Source organism: Microtus oregoni, unplaced genomic scaffold, assembly GCF_018167655.1.
Source record: "Microtus oregoni isolate MIOR12 unplaced genomic scaffold, Mior012 000014F_ref0000157, whole genome shotgun sequence".
In the NCBI taxonomy this organism is placed as follows: Eukaryota; Metazoa; Chordata; class Mammalia; order Rodentia; family Cricetidae; genus Microtus; species Microtus oregoni.
This window is the reverse complement of record NW_024543073.1, coordinates 47,395,911-47,417,500: the sequence shown is the minus strand read 5'-3', so window position 1 is coordinate 47,417,500 and position 21,590 is coordinate 47,395,911. Positions and strand designations below refer to the sequence as shown.

General features: G+C 44.9%; 1 protein-coding gene across 2 annotated transcripts in view; it reads left to right on the top strand.

Annotated features, from left to right (window-relative positions):
• Gab1 (GRB2 associated binding protein 1) overlaps positions 1 to 21,109 on the top strand; it is a 115,454-nt gene extending 94,345 nt beyond the window's left edge. The window contains exons 5-11 of one of the 2 annotated variants that reach the window (XM_041663392.1): positions 3,600 to 3,685; positions 3,850 to 4,150; positions 10,655 to 10,744; positions 11,893 to 11,986; positions 12,267 to 12,390; positions 15,427 to 15,549; positions 18,938 to 21,109. In XM_041663392.1, the coding sequence (XP_041519326.1) occupies positions 3,600 to 3,685; positions 3,850 to 4,150; positions 10,655 to 10,744; positions 11,893 to 11,986; positions 12,267 to 12,390; positions 15,427 to 15,549; positions 18,938 to 19,096 (977 nt within the window). In that variant the 3' untranslated portion in view covers positions 19,097 to 21,109. The remainder of the gene's footprint in view (positions 1 to 3,599; positions 3,686 to 3,849; positions 4,151 to 10,654; positions 10,745 to 11,892; positions 11,987 to 12,266; positions 12,391 to 15,426; positions 15,550 to 18,937) is intronic. The other variant, XM_041663393.1, reaches the window with a different exon arrangement.
• Positions 21,110 to 21,590: the final 481 nt, after the last annotated feature.

Sequence of the window (21,590 nt, the reverse complement as noted above, 5' to 3'; positions counted from 1 at the left end):
TCACTGGGAAGGCACACAGGCAAATGAACCCACATGCACATGTGCACATATACCACATTCGTTCAGACACATACTTGTACATGCAGGAAAACCTGTTTTTCTTGGTAATTGCTCCTTTCTGTGTAGTGTGGTGTTAAAGGGTATTTATCTCTCTTCTTCTGTAGCCCTGGCCCCCATACATATATCCATGATGTCAGAGTCAGTACATCCCCGAAGAGTGTGTCTGTCTGTCTGCCTGCCTGCCTGCTCAGTTAGAAAAGACCTGGATCATCTAATGCCTGGAAATGTATAGCCATATGCCTGCTACCTTCTGGGACTTCTGCAGAAGTGGGCTATGTTCTTGCCTGTGACCATGTGCCATCATGGCTTTTGTGGTAGGAGCTGCGGGTTGCATTCTGCCACCCAGTTCCCGCCACCGGCTAGCTTTACCCAAAATAACAACACACAAATTGTATTCTTTTAAACACCACTTGGCCCATTAGCTCTAGCCCTTACTGGCTAATTCTGATATCCCGGTCAACCCATCTCTAATAAACTGTGTAGCACCGGTCTTACCGGGAAAGATTCAGCCTACGTCCATCCTGGGTCAGAGCTTCATCACGTGTGCCTCAGAGAGCAGAGCTATCGCGTCTGCCCGGGAGAGGGGAGCATGGCGTCTCTGAGCTCACTTCCTCTTCCTCCCAGCATTCTGTTCTGTTTACTCCACCCACCTATGTTCTAGCCAATAAAATGGGCCAAGGCAGTTTCTTTATTAGCCAATGACCTTCCTCCATCACATGGCCCCTTCTGTGTCAGTTCTCTTGGGTTTTCCATTATGCTCTTCCTGCTTTTCAATCTTTAGAGCACTGAGTGTCCTCCCTGTCCATCTTTGCTGACTGACTGTGGGGTGCTTGTCTTATTCCATCTTGTAGAGCTTGTGAACACAAACTGGAGACTTTGGGAGTGGGGACCATGTCTGGCTTATTCTCCAAGAGTCTTAAGTTTTGGTACAGTTGAATGCCGTGTGTTGAGCATATTGTCCTCATGTCCTTTCTTTCCTCCCTTCTCCCTGTTCCTGTTGTTTCCCTTAATCTCCTAGAGAGTTTTGTTTCTGCTTTCATGTTACGTACAATTTTGTATGTCAATATAAAATCTAGTGACCATAAAACACATTTGTTTTTATGAGATTTGTATAATTTCTCTAATATAATTATCTCAACTTGCATCCATGTTCTTACATGTTCATTCAGGTGTTTTGGTGGGGGGGATTGCCTTTGTTTATTCATTTATGATGTGTAGGAGGGCAGAGGACAACATTCAGGAGCCACTTCTCTCCTTCTGCCATGGAGTCCAAGAGAATAACTCAGGTCCTCAGGCTTTATTCGCTGAGCCAACTTCTTCATGGCTGGAGTGCCGTGTGTGTGTGTGTGTGTGTGTGTGTGTGTGTGTGTGTGTCACACTTTCCTGTCCATTCCCCTGCTGGTGGACGCTTAGCCTGGCTGTTGTGAGCAGGGCTGCAGGGAACACTCTGATGTGCAGGTCTCGGATGCATCACCCTGAACACTCGGGAGTGGTGGAGCTGCGCACACAGTACCTGTAGTTTGACTGACTTCTGTTCTTCGGAAACCTCCATACTGGCTTCCACAGTAGCTGCTCTGGTTAAGTTCCCACCAGCAACATTTTAAAGCCCTCTTTTGTCCTCATCCTTGCCAGCACTTTTTAGTTGCTTTTTGTTTATTTTTGTTTAGTGACCAGCATTCTGACTGGGGTAAGGAGGAATCTCAGTATAGTTTTAATTTGCATTTCTCTGACAGCTAGTGAGGCTAAACAGGGTTTTGTGTGTTAATGGCCATTTGTATCCCATTCTTTGTGTATTGGATCTTCCTTTAATTAGCTCGTTTATTGACTAGGTGAGTGGCCCTCCACCTTCCTAATGTTGCCACCATTTAATACAGTTTCTCATGTTGCGTGACACCGCCCTCCCCCCACACACGGCAAGCATAAAATTATCTTCGATGCTACTTCATAATTGTAATCTTGCTACTGTTAAGGACCATAATACAAGTATCCGTGTTTTCCAATGGTCTTAGCAGACCCCCTTAAAGGGATCGATGGAGACCCGCCCCACCCCAGGTTGAGAACTGCTGGGCTAGGTCTTTTGTTCTTGTTGTTGGTTTGTTTGTTTTTGAGTTTATTCTTGGAATGAGTCCTCTATCAGTTGTGTAGCTGGCAAAGACTTTCTCCCACTCTCTAGGCCATCTCTTTACTCATCAGCTTCTCCCTTTGCTCTACAGAGGCTGGGACTTAGTGTCCTTACCTCCGGGCACACCAGCAGTCTTTCCTCCTCTTTTTCCTCCAGCAACTTCAGAGTTTCAGGTCTTACAGTAAAGCCTTTGATACACTGGGAGCTGAGTTTTACAGGATAAGCTACTGGGATCCAGTATCATTATTCTGCAATTGGATATCCAGTTTCCCCAGCACTCTTTGTTGAAGAGACTATGTTTTCTTGTGTGTATTTTTGGCATCGTTGTGAAAGACCATGGGGGAGGGGGGGCTGTAGCTGCCTGGGGTTATATCTGGGCCTTCTTAGCTCATTGATCTACCTGTCTGGTTTTGTGCTACAATCATTGTTTCTCTAAGATTTTTAAAATTATAAAGTTAAAAAGCACTGCTGTAGGTACACAGGCCCTGAGAACTGTGCGTTAGCATTTCTGTGTTTTGTGGTAGAGTTTTCTTTCTTTTTTTTTTTAATTTATTTATTTATTAAGGATTTCTGCCTCCTCCCCGCCACCGCCTCCCATTTCCCTCCCCCTCCCCTGATCAAGTCCCCCTCCCTCATGAGCCCGAAGAGCAATCAGGGTTCCCTGACCTGTGGGAAGTCCAAGGACCGCCCACCTCCATCCAGGTCTAGTAAGGTGAGCATCCAAACTGCCTAGAGCCAGAGCCAGTGGTAGAGTTTTCTAACTGTTGCAAAAAAGCCAAAGAATTAATATACCATAAAGTTACTTTTATCAGTATGTGTTCAGTCTTCCGATGCCAATTTCAAATTTCTGCTCCTTCCTTCTTCTTCCCTTCCTGCCATTCTCCCTTCCTTCCCTCCCCTCCCTCCCTCCCTATCATTCTCCCCTCCCCTCCCTTTCTGCCATTCTCCCTTTCCCCTCCCTCCCTTCCTTTCTTCCTGCCACAGAATCTCATGTAGCCCTGATTTCCCTGTGTAGCTGAGAATGACCTGAACTCCTCATCTCCTGCCTCTGCCTCCTCAGTGCTGGGGTTGTAGGTATGACCCACCACACATGGCCTTCTAACTCTCTTTCCAAAGAGGCTATATAGCCTAGTTATGTCAGTGAAATGTTAGGCTCAAGATGGCTCAAAATGGATACCATTTCTTTTCTCCATCTTTCAATAACTTTTCTCATGCCGGGCTTCGACATTCGGTTGCTGTCAGTCAGGTCGTGATATTGGCAAGCATCTGTGTTTGTTTGATGTGCTAGTTCCAGAGCCTGTGTGACGAGTGACCCTTCGAGGGTGACGAATTTGTGCATGGACAAGCATGAAGAGCGGAACACCTGCAGACTGGCGAAGTGGGAACCAAAGCTGACAGGGTTTTTTCTTAATTTTAGATGCCGTTTCTCAAGACTGCTATGATATTCCACGAACCTTTCCAAGTGATAGATCTAGTTCCCTGGAAGGCTTCCATAGCCAGTCTGTAAGTATTGACGGTAGCACTGTCTGAATCTTCATACTTAGTACCCGAGACTCTGAGACCATGAAATGAAACGAACAATAGACCCCGTGTGGGCAGATGTGATAACTGTGTCTTCACGTGCAACAGTGGCTTTGCTTATTAAGAGAAATGTATGTGTGTTTTAGAAAATCAAAACTGTGTTGACAGTGGGCGGTGTCTCAGGCGAAGAGCCGGATGAAAACTATGTCCCCATGAACCCCAACTCGCCACCACGACAATCCAGCAGCTTTACGGAGCCAACTCAGGAGCCAAATTATGTGCCAATGACCCCTGGGACCTTCGATTTTTCTTCATTTGGGATGCAAGTCCCTCCTCCTGCTCATTTGGGCTTCAGGTCCAGCCCAAAGACCCCTCCCCGGAGGCCAGTTCCAGTCGCTGACTGTGAACCACCCCCAGTGGATAGGAACCTCAAGCCGGACAGAAAAGGTAAGGGGGAATGTGGCAAGTAGAAGGGGGTGCAGTTAGGGCTGCCTGTAACCATACCTAAACACGGAGCTAGCGGGGGACAGTCTGAAGTCGTAATACAGCGTGGGTCCTTACGTACAGAAATCCCGCTATTTGTGAATGAATGGGATTTCCAGGTCTCCTCAACCTAGAAAGCGATTACAAGCTAGAATATCCAGAACGCTGGCAGCAATGGGCCACCACTAGGAGAATCTGGATTGTTTTTTTCCAAAGCATGTAGGCGGAACATCCTATTCCTGCCTGACTGTCCCCATGCAGTGGCGTGTGATTGTCATGCATTTCAAGAGTGACCTGAAATCTAGGGGTTTATGTGCATCGCCTCTTGATTGTTTTTTTTTTCTTATTGTTGTTAATGTCTGCCAGCTATTTTGCTTTTTTAAAGAATTGCAAGCCAAACCTAGCAGTAGATATGACCTTCCCTTGCTCTTTTCTGTAGTATCAAATTAAAGGTGCATTATAACACACTTGATTGATTATTTAACAATAGTGATGGTGTCTGTATAATCTTTTCCCACATCGTAACTTAAAAAAAAAAAAAGTCTGTTTTGACTCCGGGATGAGCAGAAGCTCCAGTAGCGGTTAGTCTGGACTTCCTAAGGAAGGTTGGGTTCCAAAGCAGCAGAGCGCATTAGGCCTGGTCCTCTTCTTCAGAGGAAACTTCTCAGCCCTTTGGGTAATGTCTCCTCAAGTTTTAAAAACTTGGGTGCAAACCAGACATGATGACCAATTCTTTTCATCCCACGGCTTGGGAGGCGGGTGAATTTCTGTGATCCAAAGCCAACCTAGTCTGCATAGTTCCGGGTCAGCCAGAGCCGCATATTAGACTCTGTCTCAAAAACAAAACAAAGCAAATTTACAATAAGCCTTTTAAATACAACCCACTGTTCTCAGCACACCACTTGCCTGCCTTGGGCTTCATAAGCAACTGAAGTTAGAGTCTATATAGCGTGATGGGCTCCTGGCTCCTTGCAGGAGAGTTAAAGTCATTTGAAAAGCCATGTGCCATCTATGACTTTTTCAGAACATGTAATATTTATGCAAATTTCTTGCTAACCAGGGCTTTGGTCACTCACACTAATTATGTTGTAGTTGTGGGAAGCCGAGGCTGAGACAGACAATTTCAAACTAAAGGCTCTGGTTTAATCTTACATAATATAAATGTATTTATGCTGAAATTGTACGGCAGTCTGTGGTCTTCACCTCGTGTGCTTGTCTTGTGGGCATCTCTGCGTCCACTCTGGTCTCTTATTTCTCTTTCCCTCCCTGTGCTCTCTGCCTTGACTGGGTTCTGCTTTAACGAGCTTTGGCCTGCAGCGGCCTCTCTGTGGCCTCAGTTCTGAATGCCTTCTCTGCGCCTACCCTGCCCGCATCTACTTCTGATTACCTCCACCATCATTACAGACTTCAGATTGGTTAGAGATCATTAAAGTGGCCCAGGTTGTCTTCTCACGTCTGGCTGGGGAACCTAGCTGCTGTTGCGGCAAAGGCCCACTGTGGGTCTCACCCATTGCCTCCCAGTTACCCATCCTTCCTGATCACGATCTAGAGTTGTTTAGAAAGGGTCCAAGTGCCGCAAGCTTTTTCTCCATTTTCTTTGCCTTTGTCTTTAACTCGACTAGAAACCCCACTAATAGTTTTCTTCTTGGCATAAAGCATAAGTGAACATGAAGAGATTCATAATTGGGCCACAGGTCACTGAAAGATCAGTCCGTGAACTGTAGACACCAACTGTTGAGATCCTTTTTAAAACATTTAACCAGCATGTTATTTTCCTGTGGTTAGTTCATGCTAGCGGCAGTCTCTGCTTTTGAACCCCCAGCTTAGGAGTTGTGTTAGCTTTTGGCTCTATATAAATGTGGAGGTGGGGTGGAGGGGGAAGGCAGAGGTTCTAAACCTGACATTGCTGGTATGTCCTGTATTATTATAATTTTTTTTTTGGTGTTTTGAGACAGGGTTTCTCTGTGGTTTTGGAGCCTGTCCTGGAACTAGCTCTTGTAGACCAGGCTGGTCTCGAACTCACAGAGATCCGCCTGCCTCTGCCTCCCGAGTGCTGGGATTAAAGGCGTGCGCCACCACCGCCCGGCTATGTCCTGTATTATTATGCAGTGTCTTAGGTCTGTTTCATACTGTGACGTATACTATCTCTTTAACTACATATTTGGACAGTTATGCCTCCCCCTGAACAGAGGGGAAGGACCAACCTCTCTGATACCCAGGACATTGTGTGCCTCGGGTCTTTATATCAACCTGAAGTAACTTTACAATAGAGTAGAACAAAGTAAGTTTGGAACGCTTCTGGAGGCTGTCGTTCTTATAAAAGTTAGCCAAGCTTGAGACAGGAGAGAGCTGGGTGTGCAGCCATCGTGTGAAGGTTCTGAGCCCACTCCCAGCACTACATCCTGACCAAATTATTTATTTTGACATATTTGCTTAGATACATGACGAGCTGAGAAAAAGCAGCCAGGGCAACATCCAAGGACAGTTTTAGCAAAATATTAAAGAAGTTATTGAAATCATAGTATCGGTAAAAGGGGTTTTTGCTTTTCTTTTGTGCTCTTGTAACCTTTAATCCCAATCAGCAGGATTCCTAGAGGAGGCCTAGGAAAGTTTCTACTGCACGAGGGATACTTTGTCAGCTCACCCTGGGAAGGTCTAACTGTTAAGAAAAGTTCAGTTTAGGAGCTCGAGAGATGGCCCAGAGATAAGAGCACTGGCTGCTCTTACAGAGGTCCTGAGTTCAATTCCCATCAACCACATGGTGACTCACAACAGTCTGTAATGAAATCTGGTGTCCTGGTGTGCAGACATACACATAATAAAATAAATAAATCTTTTTTTAAAAAAGCACCATTTAAAACACAGATTCCAAGCCTGGTGGTGGTGTGAATGCCTTTAATCCCAGAATTTAGGAGGCAGGCAGATCTCTGAGTTGGAGGCCAGCCTAGTCTACAGAGCGAAATCCCAGAGCAGCCAGGGCTACAATGAGAAACCCTGGCTAAAGTAAAACAAATGATGATGATGATGATTATGATGATGATAACATTTTAAAAAATGATGGGGTAGGAAGATGGCTCTTGAAAAGGACCAAAATTCAGTTCCCAGCACCCATATCCAGAAGCTCTCCCTACAGCTTCCAGGGGATCCAAACCCTTTTCTAGCTTCCAAGGGCACCCACACTCACACATACACATCTCCCCTGACATGCATGTAACTACAGATGAAAGAAATTACTGGGCAGTGGTGGCACACTCTTTTAATTCCAGCAGAGGCAGAGGGATCTCTGTAAAATCGAGGCCAGCCTGGTCTACAGAGTGAGTTCCAGGACAGCTAGGGCAGTTTTCCCTGTGTAATAATTGTCGCTCTTACATTATTGCACTCCTCCTTACACTGTTCACACAAGCACAGATGTTTTCTTTCACAACTCTGCCTCAGGTACCTGCTGAAATCAGCCGAGAGAGTGATCTTGCGAGTTACTTTTCTTCAGCCTTCATTTTGGGGGTGCCCACTGGAAATAATAACATAATTTTAAAAGAGTAATAATGTAGCTATGTTATTATAAACTAATTCAGAACGTTCTCGTGTAGCATTGAGTTTATGTAGGAACTACCTCCAAGGATATCATTAGTGCGCAGGACTTTACACAAGGAACTGCACGTGTGTGTTTGAAGAAAGTGTGGCCTGCGGAACTGCGCTGAGCACACTGACTCTGAGGGGCAAATGTTTTCTGATAACAATCTTTGATTTTCCCCCACCTCTATTCATGTAGTGTACGGAGGCCAGAGTCAGCGTGGGGTGTTTTTCTCAATTGCTCTCCACTTCATTGTTGAAGGCAGGGTCTCTCACTACCCGAGCTTCCTGATTCAGCTGGCCTGGCTGCCCAGCAAGCTCTGGGGATCCCCACCACCCCACTATCTCACCCCCAGCCCCACACAGGGATCCCCACCACCACACTCTCTCACCCCCTACCTCACTGGCTGCCTAGTGAGCTCCGGGATCCCATTGTGTAGCCCCCCTCCCACCACCCCCACTCCTCAACACTGAGGTTGCAGGGGTACAGCACTCTGCCTGGGGCCCCCCCGAGTGCTAGAGATGAAGTTCTGGAGCTTACACAGCCCGGTACTGATTGAACTGTCTCCCTGGTGCCTGGTTTTATTTTATTTACGTAACAAAGCAGAGTTCGCCTCATCGTGAAAGCAGTATCTATGCAGTAGTATAAACACAGTTGAGAGGACCCACTATGCAGGTAGAATAGCCATGATAAGGGCTCCCGGCGTCAATAAGCCCATGGAGATGAGAAAGTGAACCCTCAGCCTGCACTCGGAGAGTTCTAATTCTGTTGGCACTGCTGCCATCCTTGTGACTCTTAGCAGCCCCTCATCCCTCAGTGGCAATTTCCGCATTTGTTCCAATCCTACCTTCACTCAGGAGCTTGGGGAGGGTTAGGTGCGCTCAGGCAATCCCTGGCTACTGGAAGTTCTCAGTACGTGTCTGCTGTTGGTCGGTAAGGGCCATCGTGCATCCCGAGGCAGTCTTATAAAGTGTGATTTAGTGAGCTTTGTGGAGGGACAAGGGACGTTGACCAGTGTGGTGAGGTGGGCGTCCGCAGTACACTTCTGTGGCAGATCCTCCACTCCATCTTATCTCCGAAAACCATCTCATGTCTGGGTGATCATGGGAAGTAAGTGGGTGCCCGTTGTACGGTCCCACACAGCAGGGCCACTGGTGCCTCTCGGTTCAAGGCCAGCCTGGTCTATAGAGTGTGGTCCAGGACAGCTAGGCTACACAGTGAGACCCTGTCTGGAAAGCCAAACAAAAGAAAGAGAAACCCAAGTAGTAAACTCGTTCTGATTTTTCTTCCTCTAAGCATACTTTTGTTTTGTTTGCCACAATAAGATGTTACTAGAAGAAATTTAAAGGGACGTAGATGGGAACTTTTTTCTGCTTTTACTAATTTGAAACTGGTCCCTCCTAGAAAAAAAATATCTATGAAACGAAAACACAGGGGTGAAAACATTAAAACAAAATAATTTCCTAGATAGCTAAGCTTTTAATAAGTTCAGCGGCCATCAGGAAACTCCCAGTTATCAGATCCTTGATGATTCTGTTTTGTCTGTGAACACCCTGGCCCCTGTTTGTCCTGGTAGAAATGGGAGAAGAGACATCCGAAGACCGATATCCTGGTTTTTAAGGCATAGTTTTGTTGTTTTTTGTTTGTTTGTTTTGTAAAGAGTGTCACTACTTTTCATAACCCAAGATCATTCTGGGCGGGAGCTCTCATCCTCCTGGGTGACCTGTTTCTTCTGTTTTAATGCCTCTCATTTAGTAGTTCTCTCTTCCCTAACATGTTTAGTCCGGAGGCAGCTGCTCGAAGGAGCCAGGCTTCTCACACAGCTCTGAGGTTTTGAGCCCCTGTGTTGGTCCTGCTAAGGCTTGATGGTGTGACCCATTAAGTACTGGACAGCAGTTGCAGTTGAAGTATGGAGCTACAGAAATGTGAGAAACCAGAGCAAGACAGCAGCCATTATTTAACCAGATAATATTTGGAGAGTACAGCTTGGCGTTGTGGCTCATTGCCTTTCGTTAATCCCAGCATCAGGAGACAGGGGCAGGCAGAGCTCCGTGAGGTCAAGTCTAGCTATTATTTGCTTAATGAGTTTCAGGGCTATGTAGGGAGACCCTGTCTTAAACAAACAAAGGTTTAGAGAATACTGAGGTGAACAATTCAGGAACAAAGTAAAACTACCGTTGGCCCTTCTAACAACCACCGGGTGAACAACACGCCGCAGGTAACACCAACAGCAGTTTGGATATACTAGAACCTCCATGTGCCAGCGGTCTGTGGTGTTCAGACAGGTGATGTCCACATCTGTATTTACTCAGAGTCATAACAGCTCTACATCTAAGAACAGTCCTGGGCACCTCTCTGCTTCATTTGAGTAGATTGACGCCGTGGGTGACTGTGGACTCCAGAGAGCTGTGAGATCACAAGCTGACCTGGAGAATAATACTGAACTTGAGTGGATAAGCCACCCGGTTCTCTGTAGAGGAACACAGTAAAGGCTGCATCCCTGAGCAGCAGGAAGCCAAAGGAAGCCGCTCAAGTCACGTTCATTTAGCCTCTTGCGTTGTCTAGTTCTCTAAGACATGTTACAAGAACTGCTAACATGGCACATTGTCTTCCTCCTTGTCCTCAAGAAAAGAAGGCTAAGCAGCTCGTTGTCGCTTTCCCGGCCCTCTCGGTCCCGCTCCCCGTGCCTGTCACGCCATAGCATGCAGCTTCCTCCATTTCATTGTACTGAGCATGAATCCTGTCTAGTGAGACTGGAATGGTTTTCACTAACAGGTTTTTGTTTGTGCTTAAGTCACACTTCTGCACATGGCTCCGTACCTTTTTTTTTTTAACAGAATCCATTTTCAAATTTAAAAATAACATTATAATAAGAGAGTTTTCTTTTTACCAATTAGGTCAGAGTCCTAAAATTTTAAGACCCAAACCCCATGGTTTAGAGCGAACTGATTCACAAACCATAGCTGACTTTGCTACAAGAAGAAAGGGTATGTACCTAATTGGGGCATTGGGAATCTATTTATTTTTATACTTTTTTTTTTGATTCAGAAGAAAGAAGGAAAAGGGAAAGGGGAGCTTTAGTAGTACTGCTGTTGCAAGCTGCTTCCCAGTGTGCTGTCTCTAAAGAGAATGCAGCTCGTGGTGCACAGTGAGTCTCTTTGTTCCGATGGGCAGAGGCAGCGTGGGGACCATTTGATTCCATGTCAGCTATAGTCAGCCTTGTCTCTCCATTACCCCTTAACTTTCTAGGCGGCAGCAAGCTGTTTCCCCTTTGCTTATGGGCTGCTGTGAGCCCCAGTTGTCTCCTGTCTTTGCATATATATGTGTTTTCTGTTCTGAAATAGAATAAAAAGTAGTTTCGGTGTTTTTACCATGGCATAACTTAGAAATTGACAGCTGAACTCTTGTTCACCATTCTATGTAAAATAAGAATAAATAAAGGAAACTTGAAGAAAAATCACCTTCATGCAGGCAGTATGCTGAAAGTGTCTGTTTTAAGGCTATAGCTTGGTAGGGCTCTTGACTGAGATTCAGTAATGGGCTTCATCATGCTTGAGCTGTGAGCCCAGGAGATCTGCAGCTTTGAAATGACCACCCGGTGCTCTCGTGGTATGTGTAAGATAGCTGATTAAGATTACATGTTTTTGAACAAGTTGATGATCCTTTGGTTTGGGATCTAGCGAAGTTTCCGGTGATTTCGGCACGTCATTTTACGTGTGCTGCTGTCCGCTGGATGCTTCAATACTGGAGAACGAGTTTTACACAGATGCTTAAGTCCTCCGCTCCCAAAGATTAAATTTGTAAAAAGAAAAAAAAATGGTTTAATGAGAATAGTGCCCAGCAACTTTAAAGGAATTCATACTTTTACAACCTCATTTAATTTCTATCTACAAGATGTGTATCCGCATTGAGAAACAACATATAGTCGTTTGTAGTTTGGACCTTGAGCTGACTGACGGTCATGCATCGAAAGTTTTAGCTTTTTTCCCTGAGCGTTTAAAACTCTGACACTGCAGGCCTTGTTATCATACGTAAGACAGTGTCTGCCTGCCATGTATAAATTGTGCAATTGAGAGGATCTTGTTTGGTTTTCGAGGCTTTATGCACCCAGACCTTCTCTTCTCTTTCTTCCTAGCCAAGCCAGCACCTCTGGAAATAAAGCCGCTGCCAGAGTGGGAAGAGCTGCAAGCCCCAGTCAGATCCCCCATCACCAGGAGCTTCGCTCGGGAGTAAGTCTTCTGCTCAAAACACGAAGTTTGGACAGCGGGACAATTAAAATATTCTATTTTATAAAATAACTTTATAAAATGCCTATATTCAAGAGCAATAGGTCAAACAACAGCCTAGAGAAGCTCCCCTACCAGGGGTCTACAAAGTCAGAGCTGTCATGTGTTCTAATACAAATGTGCAGTATGTAACTGTAAACTAGAAAGGATGCGTGTTATCGCTTAGGTTTATACTGGAGTGATTGGACAGCTCTTCCTCATGTTCATGGTGATCTTTCCTTAGCTCCTCTAGATTCCCCTTGTCCCCTCGGCCAGATTCTGTGCACAGCACGACGTCCAGCAGCGACTCTCATGACAGTGAGGAGAACTACGTCCCCATGAACCCAAACCTGTCCAGCGAAGACTCGGTATGTACAGTCCTCGTTCATTTCTCCCTGTGAAACCAGTGCAGCTTAAACCGTGCTGACCATCTGCACACTTCTACCCTCACATCTTTCTTCCTATGCCTAAACAATCCAAGGCTCCCTTAAAAGTACTTTTGCTCATTTAAGGACTATCATAGTCTAATGCCAGCCGCGGTCAAACTGTTCTGTGTTACCGCTGTAAATCATTGAAAAACATGAAGGTTTTTGTGCCAGCTCTGCACCGTTGTAATGAATTCCCGAGACAGCCAGTTTAGAGAGAAGGTTTGTTTGTTTTTGAGACAGGGTTTCTTTGTGTAGCTTTGGAGCCAGTCCTGTAACTTACTCTATAAACCAGGCTGACCTCAAACTCACAGAGATCTGCTTGCCTCTGCCTCCAGAGTGCTGGGATTAAAGGTGGGAAAGGCACGTGCCACCATGCCTGGCTGAGGTTTATTTTACTTGGAGTGCTGAGTGTCTGAGGTTGCTCGGTTTTGTTGCTTTGGGCCTGTGGTGACCTGTATCAAAGTGAGAAAAGAGCCAAGATCTCACACCCTCTTCAGGATGTGACCCCAGTGACATAAATAAAGACCCCACCTCTTGGAGATGTCGCCACCTCTCAGTAGTGCCATTGTGAGATCAAGTCCTCCCACAGATCACCCTTTGAAGGGCATTTCACATCCACACTCCAGGAGTTCACAGCCGTTCCAGCTGTAGTTCATTTAAAACATCCCCAGCTGTAGTGCAGTGAAATCCTCCAGGCCCAGGTTATGGCAGGCATCTGGAAGAACTGTCTTATGCAGATGGTCTCCAGTGATCTTTCAGTTCTACTAAAGGAAGGACTAGAAAGAAAGGCATTACAATTAGAAGTCAAACTGAGGAAATGAAATTAAGAATTGTGTGTACCTATGGCATTAAGGCAGGAAAGTACTTTGGTATGTCTAGTATGTCCAAACAAGCATGAGCTGGGGCTGGAGAGATGACCCAGCAGCCAAGCGCACCAGAGTTAAATTCCCAGCACCCACTTCAGATGGTTCATGGTAGTAACTCTACCCACAAGGGATCCGGTGTGCTCTGCTGGTCTCTGTGAGTCCCCGCACACACATGCACATATGTAAAGACACACATATACACTTGTGTTTTTTTTTAAGTGCAAATAGCTGTGGGTACAATCGATAAGTCGACTGTGTCCCTTCTAGCTCCCCATGCCGCCAGCTGCCAGGACTCAGTGGCCCATGTGGCCCTTCCTTAGAAAAAAATGTGGTTGTTAAGATTCCTCAGAACTCTTAACTGTTGTAACACAATGTGTTGACGGAAATTCACAGGATCTGACATGCTTTTGGATTTATTAAACCGGTGTAGAAAAATTAATAGTCTCCAAAAAGTTAGGACAGATTCATGCTACATCTGATTTGTGTGTACAGATCGAGTCACACATTCATCAAATGAACCCTTAATAGGTTGTCGAAAATTTGAGTCATGGTCCAACTACTGCCATAAATGTTGTTAGATGATAACAAAAACATCCATCAATTCTGTATATTTCTTAGAATGTTAGCACTATTGCTTTATTTTGTTACTTCATGTGCATAGTGCTTACAGTGAGTCTCAGAATCCTGGAATTTCTCTAAAACTTGTGTGGGGAAAATACTGGGTGAAAGGCTAGTGTGGAGATGGGCCCATAGACTTCCTAAAGAAGCTGAATTTCAGCCCCACGTTGAGATGAGAAGAAAGCCCAGCTCTGCTGTTAGTTAGACAGAGTTCAGCTTGGAGTGCTGACCAGTCCTCTGAGGAACAGCCAACTGGAATTAACTGTGCAGGAACTAGGAATTTATGTGTCACTCTTATAGCTTAAAATACTGTAGAAACCGCCCTGGCCAGGGAAAGGTGAAATGTGTGTTTGCACTGGGCACCTTCAGACGGAGCGTTACCCACACTCCAAGCTGAGAGGGACGTTCTAGAGGGAAAGAATTGTGATGGCATTGCGGGGTTTTGTTCTTTTCATAACTTAGGAGAGGGCCGTGCCCGCCATTTTAACTGGACATCCAGGTGCTCCCCATCCTGTGAGCTGTGCCATTTGCTCTGGAAGTCCTTGCCAAAGTCTGTCTTCAGGATTTGCTGCCTGATTTTAGAGAGTCCTTCTATAATGCAGTTCCTTTGATGTAAGGAAGAGATCAGGCTGAGAGAGAGGGAGGTCCTTAACTGAAGGAAGTGCAGTCATGATCCATAGCTTTAGTTAACATACTTGGATGTATCTTTCTCCAAATAGCTTAAAATTAAATGTGCATATTTATTTTTAAATTTTCCATGCAATATATTTTGATCATATTCTTCTCCTCCTCACCTCTTACCAGACCCCCCCCTCCACTTTAAAAGCAAGACCTAAGAGGGTTCCTCTCTATAAAAATGTAATTGAGCTGGGCACATATACAAATCTTCTAAAACTGTCTTAGTTTTTACCAGGCTCCCTGCATTTAAAAATACACCAGCCAGGCAATGGTGGCACACGCCTTTAATCCTAGCACTTGGAGACAGAAGCAGATGGATCTCTTGAGTTTGAGGCCAGCCTGATCTACGGAGCCAGTTCCGGGCTAGCCAGAGCTACACACAGAGAAATCCTGTCTCAGAAAGCCAAAACCAAAACAAACAAACAAAAGAATGTTTGCTTCAGCTTTTGCAGTCATGTGTGGCTTGGTGTCTAAATATTTTTTATGAATGCTCTTCACAGTTTCGTGTGCGCATGTGCCTGGGGTGGGTTGCTTGCACACGTGTGGGTAAGGAGTTATTTACTTGAGCAAGGGACACTTACCAGTGGCTAGCTACACTACTGAGAAATATGGCTGCCTCCTACTGTAGTCATCGCTGGGGGCTCTCCTAGGTCAGGTCTTGCTTTAACTAAGTTTGAATTAGAGCCCAGGAGTTCAAGACCAGTCTTGGCCAATACAATGACTCTTCTCCATCCCCCGGGGGGGAAAAAAGAGAGAGGGGGGCAGAGCATAGCTCCTGAATGTCTGCCCACTGGTTGCTGTTCTGTGCTTTCAGAATCTCTTCGGCAGTAACAGCCTCGATGGAGGAAGCAGCCCCATGGTCAAGCCCAAGGGAGATAAACAAGTCGAATACCTAGATCTAGACCTAGATTCTGGGAAATCCACGCCACCACGGAAGGTAAGTGAGACAGATGTGCCCTGTAAGTAATTCAAGCACTCTTTGAAAGACCATCTTCTTTGGAGAAGTTTTAGGGGCCTGATGGAAATTTCGCGACAGTTATTTTCTAAGTCACAAGCAACAGAATTACGAAGATGCTAGTTCTGTAGAGGTGTGGAAGTTGTAAGCTTTCCACTCATTGTGGTTACTGTAGAAATGATTACTTAACAAATTCTGAGTTTGCCCATGCTTTCACTCTCTTTAGAATGAAGGAAATGTGGCTTAGCTGAGCGTGGTGGTGACACCTTTAATCCCAGCATTCAGGAGGCAGAAGCAGGAAGGTCTTTGAGTTCAAGGCCAGCCTAGTCTACATAGAGAATTCCAGACTAGCCAGCTCTACATGGAAACCCTCTGTAAAAATGAAAGAAAAAGAAAATATGGCTCAAATCATGTGCTGTTTTTTTCCTTAAATTTTAATTTCTATCAAGCTTGCCAATTAGAAGTTAAATTATATATTTTTTAACTTTTCATCTGTATGTGGGTATATGCACATGAGTGCATGCTCGTCAGAGGCCAGAAGAGGGCAGCGGCTCCCAGGAGCCGAGTGACAAGCGCTTGTAAGCCTGCTGATGTGAACGCTAGGAACCCAGTTCAGGTCCTCTGCAGGAGCAGTGTACACTCTTAGCCCCAAGCCCCTTTCCAGTTCCTGGTTCTGTAAGTCATGTTTCCTACACTCATCCCCACTGTGGTACATCCTGTAGAAGTCCCTGTAATGGAGCTCTGTTGGGATGAGTTTTTCAGGTTGTGTGTCTCTATTTTGGAAACAGGTTTTGTTGAGATTACATTTCTTTCATTCCCCCTCCCCCCACATAATTATGCAGGTGGAAGTTTCCTGTCTCAGAGCTGCTTGGTCCCAAATACCTGGCAGCTGCTTCCCAAATTACCACACAGAGAGTTAATAGTACTTAGAAGTGCCCGGTCAATAGCTCAGGCTTATAATTACCTAACTCTTATATTTTAAGTTCACCCATATCCCTTATTTATGCCCTGCCATATGATGGTACCTCATCTCAGTACTGCCATCTTGCTGTCTGACAAGGGGCTCTTAAGTCACCTTTCTCTTTCCTATCATTCTTTGTTTGGTCGCCAAGCCTATTCTTCCTACCTGGATATTGGCCAATCATTGTTTTATTAAACCAGTTCAAGTGACAGATCTCTACAATGTACAAGAGGAGTATTCCACAGCATATCTGGATAATTTTCAGTGTAATAAACTTAAATCTTTAAAATTAGGGAGTTTGCTTACATAAGATGTCATTATTTGTACCAGAGAAAAGCTCATTGCTGTCATGTTGACATGACACCATCTCCTAACAGAATGAGAGAATCAGTTTCCTGGCAGGGAGTTGAGCTATTGAGATCGATTCTTGCCTGACCCTCCTCACCACCCGGAACCCTCTTCCACTGTCAACGGTCTTCCTCTGTACATGTCCCATCTGTCTGCCTTCACTCTTCCCTGTCTGAATTCACAATTTCATGAGAGTGTGTGTAGACGTAGACTTCTTTTCACTGGTCCACTCTACAGAAGTTATGCTTGGTTATGATTACCCAGCAAGGTGGAACCTTCAGTGAGTCTCGTGGCAGGTGAAAGACGGAGAGGCCACACAGACAGAGCTTGAGTGTGGAGTTGATTGAGGGAAGGGGAAGGAGGAGGTGACAGAGAGACAGAGACAGACAGTGAGCTGCCTCCTCAGAGAAGAAGCAAAGGAAGAAAGCAGGAGTAGATGGAACTTGTCTCCTAAGGAACAGGATACTGTCAGCTATGTGCAGACGGGTGGGTGACGCACTGTGCCAGGCTCTCAACGTGTGCCTGGATGCTAACAGTACTACCCCACCCCACCCCCATTTATAACTTTTTCTCAGTTCTCAAAAGTCTGTTCGCTGCGGCTTTACATATCGCTTCTCTACTAATTCCCTTTATCACCTGCCAGTTAAGACACAGCACACCTTCTATTTCCACATCTTTGTAGTTTTCTGTCCTTGGGTTCTCTGTCTAATTTTAGATAGTTTTTATAGCTCTATCACCAAATTTACTAATTCTCAGTTCTCTTTTGTTGAGAATTTTGGTTTTGGTTTCTTTGTTGTTTTCAATTATTGTATATTTATCTCTGAAATGAAATTCTGTTTGATTTGCTTTAACTGATGTTCATCTCTTTCTGTTGTGTGTCTAATGTTTTTTCTGATTAGCCCGTTAATACTCTGTGCACATACTTACAGTCTGATACAGTAATTTCAGTATCTAAAGTCCTCAGAGACCAGAATTCGTGTTTATTCTTTCCACTAACCTACATTCTTTATGGCTTGCCTCCTTGTGTGTTTATGAATTTTTATTGCAAATTCAGGGTTGAACTTTGAGAAGCTGAATTTCCTGCACAAAGCAATTCTAGTTCCTTTGCTTCTAGAAGCCAGATGAGACGACTACTCTAGGACCACATCAGCTTCCTTAGAGGACCTCCAGCTTATCCGGAGTCTCGGTTTCAGCATCCCTCCTTCCCTAGCCCCCACCCCAGCATCACTCGTTCCCTAGCCCCCCAACTCCAGCATCACTCCTTCCCTAGCCCCCCCAACCCCAGCATCCTTCCTTTCCTAGCCCACCCAGATCCTTCCTTCCCTAGTCCCACACCCCAGCATCTCTCCTTCCCTAGCTCCCCACTCCTACGCCCCCCATTGCACTGTACCAATTCATGTACATGGCAAAGGCTTGTCCCTCTTCACCATTCCCTCAAATCCTAGCTGTCTCCTGCTGTGTACTGAGCCCTACAGAACATTGCCAGCTGTGTTTGTTTTCAGTTACCCTGTATCTAGTTGCACATTAGGGGTCGAGGGGGATCCCCTTTGTAGTTTGTTTTCCTTTGAATAGTACCTTACTTAGGGCTAAGAGTAAGCAGCAGGTGGTCCTGGTGCTGATCCAGACCTGGAAAGGTCGAACAGAAGCTAAGGGAAGACTCTGGTCTCTGCATTTTAGATGGACCTGGTTTTCATCTTCTTCTGTTTGAATGGTTCTATATAATTTTAAAATTAAGAGAAATTAGTGTCAAGTTAGGTACGGACAGACAATACACTTAAACTAAGGCTTTTCTGTATGTAATTTCAGGACTGCAAATATCTGTCTATATTTGTTTGTTTTTGAAGCAGGGTTTCACTATGTAGCCCTGGCTGCTCTGGAGCTCTCTACATAGACCAGGCTGACTTTGAACTCAGCTCCACCCACCTAGTTCTGCCTCCTGAGTCCTGGGAGGAAAGATGGGCACTCCCATGAAAGGCATATGTATCTATTTTAAATTTTGAGTTTCACCCAGAACCATTCTCACAAATTGCACTTTGGGGGCAATTTCTTTGTTTTTTTTAGCAAAAGAGCAGTGGATCGGGCAGCAGCATGGCCGACGAGAGGGTGGATTATGTTGTGGTGGACCAGCAGAAGACTCTGGCTCTGAAGAGCACCCGGGAAGCCTGGACGGATGGCAGGCAGTCGACAGAGTCGGAAACTCCCACCAAAAGTGTGAAGTGAAGATACACCATTGCCACTGCCGAACAAGTGGGAACTGAGGAAAAGACAGATGCCAAGCGGAGAACACGACGCTTCTACTCTCAGTAGAAGCTCAAGCAAGCAAGGATGGAGAAAAGGACCTCTCAGACGTGGTCAAGCAAATTAGATTGTAAATGGTGCTGTGTGGTATTGGGTTTGTAACGTGTAAATAATGTGGGGGAAATAGTGTTGTAGTTCTCACAGAAACATCTGTCCCTAGCTAACATGTCTGTAGTATTACTATAGTGATGCACTTTTTCATTGACCATGTTGGTTTGGGTCTTCCTGATGTACCCTAACAGATTCCCTTCTTCCCGACGTACACTAGCAGATTCCCTTGGGTCTTCCCAACGTACCCTAACAGATTAGATTCCCTTGGGTCTTCCCGACGTACCCTAACAGATTCCCTTGGGTCTTCCTGATGTACCCTAACAGATTCCCTTCTTCCTGACGTACCCTAACAGATTCCCTTCGGTCTTCCCGAAGTACCATAGCAGATTCCCTCGGGAGTTCCCGATGTACCCTAGCAGATTCCCTTGGGAGTTCCTTTTGTCTTCTCACACTACTCTATGTAACAATACTAAGTGAAATGAGCTACTTTTAGTTCTGGAAATTTCAGTTGAAGCTACAGGCTAACACCATTAAAATGAGAAGTAGTTCACAAATTTGCTTTCCCGTAAAGGTGGCAACCATGAGCTTAAACTGTAGAATATAGTTGGACTCCCCCTTTGTTGGTTTCCAAAATACCGGGGATAATGTATATACTGGTGTCAAGACCTAGTTCTTTGGCTCATGTATACTTAGGTTTTAATAGTATAACTTGGTTGGTTTTTGTTAATTGGTATTTTGGGTTCATTGTGTGAAGGGTTCTGCTGGGTAGGACCTTGCACCTTTGCCAGACTGGCTCCGGTTACACTATTAGGCCCACAAATCACCTGCAGATGGACTGGTGGTCTGCTCTCAACCCTTGTTCACATGGATCAAACATTATTTGCAAAAGGTGGGTTCTGTGGCTAATCAGGTACGTACAGGGCACTGCCGTGCCAATACCCTGATCAGGTTTAGACAGAGAGCTCCAGTTAGGTTTGGGTTAATCCTAATATTGGTTTAGAATTAATGAAACGTTGGCATTCACTGTCAGTTACAGCAACATACTGTGATTTTGAATTAAGTAGACAGTAATTCAATATTATTACTCTTGAGAATGAAATCCTCTCTTTTGACACCATAGTGCCCTTTCTATAATTTTTTTTACTTAATATTCTTCTTGGCCTTATATTTAAAATCCCTATGCAATTAATGTTTTATATCTGCATTTTAAAAAAAGAAATGTCATTTTAAGTGATCCTTGTAAGTAGCACCTATTGCCTTGGTGAGTAGATGAATTAAGAATTTTGTACTGTGATTTGTATTCACTGCCCCAGTTCTTGAACCATCGAAGCCTTGCTGTTGTGTGAATCCCTGTCGTGGTAATACCGCCCAGCTGGATCTTTGAACCCAGCAAGGGAATGGTGCGATTCTGTCATCTGTAACATGGCGTTGCATGGTGTGGATGTTCAGATCATGAATTACTGTCACTGTAATTGCACTTGTCTGTCTTGGCTTTGCCGTGTGACTTGGAAAGCAGCTAGCATTGTCCCTTGTCTGCCCAAGTTACATACAATCTCTATGCATTGATCTGAGACTCACTGATGGCTTGGGGAGGGGACACAGAACGGAATGTCCACATCTGAGGCTAGTCTCCCTCCGTTCAGACCTCTTAACTGTTGCCTGCGTACACAATGTGCCCTGATTTCTGGCCCACTGGCCACAGTACTGTGCCTGATCCGTGTGCTGTGCTTGTTTTCCCAGGCCACAAACCAAGTGTTCATAACTAGGTGAATTGTAGACTAGTAACATTGGATGCTTTTAAATGTTCGCTCCTTTTTAAACAAAAACTAAAACCCAGAACTGAATTTTGAGGTGGATTTTTAAATAAAAAAAAAAAAAGATTGAGTTTGGTGTGTGAGCTCTTTTGTAATTTTCTGTGAATAAGTAACGTGTCAAGAAAATGCATACGAGGGCTGGAGAGATGACTCAGTGGTTATGAGCACCGGCTGCTCTTACAGAGGACTGGGATGCAAGCTGAGCATCGCTGTACAACTCACAGCTGTCTGTCATTCTAGTTCCAGGGAATCTGACAGCCTCTTCCAGCCTCCAGGCACTGCACACATGGGCACAAGCTTACATGTAGGCAAAGCACCCATACAAATGTTCTTAAAGTAAATTTAAAACTTGTCATTGTTGTTAAGTACATATTCTCTTTGAATATGTACACGGATGAATATTACATGGATGAATATGTACATGGATGAATATTACATGGATGAATAGGTACACGGATGAATGTGTACATGGATGAATATTACATGGATGAATATTACACGGATGAATATTACATGGATGAATATTACATGGATGAATATTACATGGATGA